Below are 6,000 nucleotides of genomic sequence, written 5' to 3'. Positions count from 1 at the left end.
CCTCGCTCTTTCTGAATCTCTCATCTGCAACGCTTCAATGAAGGGCGCCAGGCGTGGTCTCGTGATCTGCAACTTGATTCGCTTCTTGTGTCCGTTTCTTATGTCTCATTTATCCTCTAATTTGTATCGTTTCTTCAGCTGTCCTCAACTCTCGTCCCTACGTCTCTCGCGCGGACAGCCTGCAAGACGCCTACCAGGTTGAGCGGAATTACCGTGCGCCCCGTCGCCAAATCGCCGCTGCCCCTCCCACGGCAAGCTCGGAAAAGCTGATACGGTCACGCCAACACGCGCGGCGAGGCTGCCAGAGGAAACACCACCCGGTTGACGCGTGCACAGGGACATCTAGACGCACTCAACGAACGCACTCAACGAACGCGCCCACGGCGGAGACGGCCAATCATTGGAGGCTGCGCTAGGAAAGCTCAAGTGCGAAAGGAAGCATGGTCGGATGGAGGCGAGGAGTAGCAAACAGAGTAAGCACTCCGGTTCATTACCCTCTACCGTCACCCGTACCCTCGCGTTATGCGCCCCGCTCTCGTACATTGTGCACCGCGAAGTTCATATTGCCGACCGACAGACTTCCCAGCGCGAACCGAGCTGCAGCTCAGCCTCTCCTCGTATCCTCACCTCAGCGCCTTCCCTGCTGGTCCGTGCCCCCGTGCATACCTCACCTAACCTTTACGCCCATGTCCGGCACTGCCGCCGGTACCAGCAGCAAGTTGCAGCAAGACTTGCGCCACTGGACTCGCTGGCTGGAATCACTGGCGAGACTGTCCGCGCCTCGCATGACACTGCCAGTCTCGGCGGACCGCCACGAGAGCATCCAGGCGCAGTCAATCATCTCTTCTCTGTGGCCTCCCTGGCGATCTAACTCAACAGGGGTCTGCGGAAGATGCTCGGCTGCTCCCCACCTCTGGACCGTTCACGCTACACCACCCGCCGACCCGACTGCCTTCCCAAATGCACTCTCCATTTGACAACTCACTTGGCTGCTACGAACATCTGTCCTGTCTGCTCGTGATCGCGCTAGCAATCCCGATCTCTCAACTGCCCGTAATCGTCATCCCTCGTGCGCCGTCAGCCCGTCCCAGATAGCTATTTGCGCGTGCATTCGGTAAGTTGGCAACAGGCCTGCGCCCTCTCGCTGCGATCGATCGACGGAGATCAGCTGCTGCTCGACGAGCATGAGCGACCGTGCCTAATCGCGGGTCTGATCACTCACTCACTTTGGCTCACTCAGACACACTGTGGCCACCGCCTTGCCTTCGCTCGCCCACGCGTCCGTGCGGATTGCCACGCCTCCGTGCGGATTGCCGCGGAACCATTGTGCGCCGGTGCATAGTCCTGTTGCCTACTCGGCGGGTCTGATTGCTCCCTCACTTTGGCTCACTCAGACGCACTGTGGCCTCCGCCTTGCCTTCGCTCGCCCACGCCTCCGTGCGGATTGCCGCGGAAGCATTGTGCGCCCGTGCGCCGGTGAGTGGTCCGGTTGCCGTGTCTTAACGCGTAGCGAACACAATAGGTAAGGCCATCATTGACTGCTGGTGGTGGGCGGATGATAGCTTGTACAGTAGCAGAAAATAGTGTAGTTGATCGTCGGAAGAATATGCTTGCATTATGCTTGTGTTCGTGTGCCTCAAGATTACTTCATCGTTCTGTTCCAGCGAATGTTTTGCGGCAAATGAATTCTTAAATCTTGAGGTAAGTAAGGTTCTTGAAGCTGGGACCTCGCAGCCTGCACGTCAAGTTTCGTAAGGCTTACGTAGATCAACTGTGTAGTTTCTATTCAGCGCTAACAACACCGCGTCTCCGAAGGCTTCCAGAACTTCAACCAGCCGCGAATCTCATGTGCTCATGCCTGCGCAGTGCGGTCCCATGCTCGTGCCCTTGGCTTCCATCATCCTCCGACCAGGCTCGCACTACTGCTACGACCAGCGGAAGACTTCCAGAACCTCATCCCGCGGTGAGTCAGAGTCCGCTCACACGGTGCGTCAGAGTCCGCTCACACGGTGCGTTATCTGATACCTATTTTCACCGTTCAACACTCAGCTCTCGCTCCCAGTGAATGTACTGCACCTCTGAATGGCTACCCGACAGTCTCTCCGCAATGCCGCACGCCAGTCTGGCGGCCAGCCGACCACGAAGGCTAAGACTGGTCGGGCTGCTGCCAAGTCAGCGCCGGCTGCTAAGAAGGCAACCGCCACGAAAGCCTTATCGAAGGGTGCGCGGGCTCCAAGCGCAGCAGGCTGGAAACACCAGAGAGAGATGGCCAGACCTCTCAGCCCGACGTTCTGTCCCCGTCCGAGAAGCGGACGTATGACAGGCTGAAAGCGAAGATGGAGCAGGCCGAGAAGCAGGCGGCCGCCGAACGTCGAGCCAGTGAGTGCCCAATTCACATGGGTTGGGATGGACGAAACAGAACTAATGGCTGAACTGACGATAGACATTCATAAAACAAGCACCGCTATGTTGCTCGCTGAGAATGCGTCTGGCGGAGAGGACGACGAGGACGAGGATGAGCAACCGAGGCGTAAGAAGCTGAAGAAGAACAAGGAGATCAGGTCCAGCGATGATGAAGAACAGGACGAGCTTGTCGAAGAGGAGGAGGAGGAGCAATGCAAGTGGAGCCCGAGAGACAGAGATGGACGCTGCGCCTCCGCGCGGTGAGTCCGATACTAGCTGACATCTCCGGCAACTACTAATGCAGCTCGATCGCAAGCCAAACCTAAACCAAGGCCTGCGTATGGCAAGAAATCGACGGACAAACCTGAGGTTGAGGATGATCCAGACGACGGGACGCGGCCGACGCTCGACCCAGACGAGCGTAGCCTTGCGAGGGCTCTCGGTACGTGGGTATTCCGTTAGACGGTCAGCTAATCTGTGACTCATATCGTAGGTGAGAATCGCTCGTCCTCGGCGAAGGGAAACAAAGCTTCAAAGGCGAAGCAGCGGAACAACCGGGATGACCGGGACAGTGCGTCCGATGACGGCGAAGAGCGTCGACCTGCTGTCACACAGCCGGCCAAAGGCAAGAAGGTGTTGCGCATGGACGCTGTCGTAATTGACTCACCTCCAAAAAGGGTCAAGGTGCGCATTGATCTCAGTAGATACTTATTTTGACGTAGATTATGCAGAACGTGGTCGACAAGAACAAGGGCAAGGGTACAACGATCGAGAAGAAGAAGAAGCCGAAGAAGCGGAGCGACTGGTTGGACACCGACACCGAGTCGGAGAACGAGACGGGGACAGAGGTGGACGAGGTGGAAGAAGACGACGAGCTCAGCAGTGACAGCGACGAGGTGTCGGAGGAAAGCAGCGAGGACGAAGGGACGGACGAGGACAGTGGGGATGACGTGATAGTAAGTCAACTGTCCCAAGTCCATCGCTCTAACCGCCATGTTCTGCAGGTTGTCAAGGCCCCTAAGGGCAAGACCCAGCGTTCCAAAGGCAAGGGAGGCAGACGCAGCCGCGGCAGCGCGGACAGGCCAAAGTCTGAAGGTCGTCGCCGTGCGCAGGCCAGGGACATCCCGGAGACCCTCAGGCCGGTCGTTACGTGCTCACAGATGTATCTCCGCCTCCGCCTCTCCCTCAATCATGCATGGACCGCCGAGAAGATGCAGAATAGCAGCCAGCTCCCCGACAAACACAGGGTCATCAAGAGAGCCCTGAGGGATGCTCGCAAACATCGCGCCGAGGACGGTAAGAAGATAGCGTACCTTGTCAGTGGGTTCAAGACCCTGAGAGCGAAAGGCAACAACAACCTTCGCAAGATGGTCGCCAGCGTTGTAAGTACGTCGGTTCAAATCACACCATACAATCTTAGTCTCTTTTTGCAGGTATGGACGGGCGCGTCTCAGCTCCGAAACGAGGTCAAGAAGAAGGCGAAGACCGTCGTCGACAACGCTTACGGCCTCGGCAGCCTCTCGACGCAGCGGAGAGTCGCGGCTGCAACGTTCCTCCTCAAGTCCAACACACAGGGCAAGTACTCGATGCAAAACTTCATTTTCGGCGACATCGACATCGCCTGGCAGTCGGACGAACCTCATGAGGTCGACATGAAGGTATGTCAGTAGCTAACTACTGTTGATGTGTGCACTTGAAGTGACCCACAGGCGAGCGTTGTGAACCGCAAGAAACCGTTCCAGCACAGGGCGCTGTCCGACGTCATTGTGCAGCACTGGTTCCACGGACACAGGGACACTGCGTCGGTCGCGGCGTACGATCGCTTCAGTGAGGTTCCCGACAATCTCATAGCCATCGTCTGCAACGCGGTAAGCGGTGTTCACCTTCGTGCGCAAATAATTGAACAATGTTTCCTAGATTGAGGCGGCGTTGGTGGACATAGCCACAGGGACTCATCAATTCTCTAACAAGCTGTACGCTCCTAAGTGAGTTATATCTCCGTCTAGCTGTGTTTATACCTGATGCGTGCATAGGTGGGGCAATGTCATGGGGATCTTGGATCAGTTCAAGCACAACGCACCGGCGGCATACCAGTTGCTGAAGGAGATGATCTGGACCAATGTCAGGTAAGTTTATATTCTGGCTACGGTCAATAAATGTGTATCTAACTGTTGCTCCAGTGCCCTAGTCGACGAACACAAAGCCCCGAAGAAGGACGCGCAAGATGATGACGACGCCGGTAGCAGCATTGGCGAGCAATTCATCGCTTGGAGTGATATCGAGGTCGGCGACACTACTGCGACAACAAAGGCTGCGAAGGCTGCCGCGAAGCCGTCGTCTTCGTCTGCGAAGGCCGCCACGAAGCCGTCGTCTTCGTCTGCGAAGGCCGCCACGAAGCCGTCGTCTTCGTCGTCGACAAGGCAGACCGGCAGTAAGTTTGTCAGATCAATTCATGAGTACCTAACAACAACACACATGTAGATCGTCGTGCAGCAGTTGAGCCGGAGATCGACGCTGAAGGTTCTGCTCCTCATGACGGTGAGTTCATCTGTACCTGAAATACAGGGCCAAACTGATCAACATTTGTGCGCTGATTTATCCAGAAGAAGGTCCCCAAGACCCCTCCGATGATGCGTGAGCCCCAGCATCTGCGTACCTCAACCAATGCCCATTTCCTCGGTGAGCATGCTTTGCATTCATTATTCTAGATTCAAGAACGTTGCCTGACCAGTCTTTAGAATATCTACTACTGGTACAACTGCATGGAACAGGGTTGGGGCTATCTATGTAGATCAGTGTTATGTCATCTGTCGCCCTGTCGCGCTCCGTCGTGCTTTGTATAATTTTTCGTCAAAGTGTAACAACTTCTCACCTGTTTAATGATAACGCGGTTTCAATTCCGATTGATTTGTATTGATTGTGGAAAGTACCACAAGACTCAAATGCTTTTGAAAGCCATGGGTACCCTGATATGTACCTACAAGATCCATGCGTCCTGGCTAGCAAGCAGTGTCATATATGACATGCAAGGTCAGCAAGGCTTAGAATGTCTGCCTGCATCAACATACTGAAAGCACAAAGTAAATCTTATATTTAAGTACTGGCTGTCCTGTCCAAGCACATAAAGCAGAGACTTGTCTTGCCAAGAGTCGTGCTGTCTGCAAGCCATGACGGTCCTAATACACTTGTCAAGACAAGTGAGTTTTTCCTGATGGAAATGGGCATTGGTTGAGGTACGCAGATGCTGGGGCTCACGCATCATCGGAGGGGTCTTGGGGACCTTCTTCTGGATAAATCAGCGCACAAATGTTGATCAGTTTGGCCCTGTATTTCAGGTACAGATGAACTCACCGTCATGAGGAGCAGAACCTTCAGCGTCGATCTCCGGCTCAACTGCTGCACGACGATCTACATGTGTGTTGTTGTTAGGTACTCATGAATTGATCTGACAAACTTACTGCCGGTCTGCCTTGTCGACGACGAAGACGACGGCTTCGTGGCGGCCTTCGCAGACGAAGACGACGGCTTCGTGGCGGCCTTCGCAGACGAAGACGACGGCTTCGCGGCAGCCTTCGCAGCCTTTGTTGTCGCAGTAGT

At 55.2% G+C, this 6,000-nt stretch overlaps 1 protein-coding gene across 1 annotated transcript; it reads left to right on the top strand.

Annotated features, from left to right (window-relative positions):
- Positions 1-1,854: 1,854 nt before the first annotated feature.
- On the top strand, positions 1,855-5,041 carry B0H18DRAFT_1128695 (uncharacterized protein; the record flags this gene model as incomplete). Its single annotated transcript, XM_048035352.1, has 16 exons — positions 1,855-1,963; positions 1,996-2,009; positions 2,098-2,221; positions 2,260-2,379; positions 2,444-2,663; positions 2,736-2,845; positions 2,897-3,087; positions 3,135-3,359; positions 3,408-3,785; positions 3,837-4,061; positions 4,113-4,271; positions 4,321-4,388; positions 4,437-4,529; positions 4,584-4,834; positions 4,897-4,941; positions 5,007-5,041. 16 exons carry the CDS (start codon positions 1,855-1,857, stop codon positions 5,039-5,041), a joined length of 2,367 nt encoding a protein of 788 aa, XP_047884966.1.
- Positions 5,042-6,000: the final 959 nt, after the last annotated feature.

The sequence above is a fragment of the Fomitopsis serialis genome (genome assembly GCF_022376445.1).
Source record: "Fomitopsis serialis strain Sig1Antser10 chromosome Unknown B0H18scaffold_333, whole genome shotgun sequence".
Lineage (NCBI taxonomy): Eukaryota > Fungi > Basidiomycota > Agaricomycetes > Polyporales > Fomitopsidaceae > Fomitopsis > Fomitopsis serialis.
Note: the sequence above shows the minus strand (reverse complement) of the source record. Positions and strands in the feature narration are given on the sequence as shown.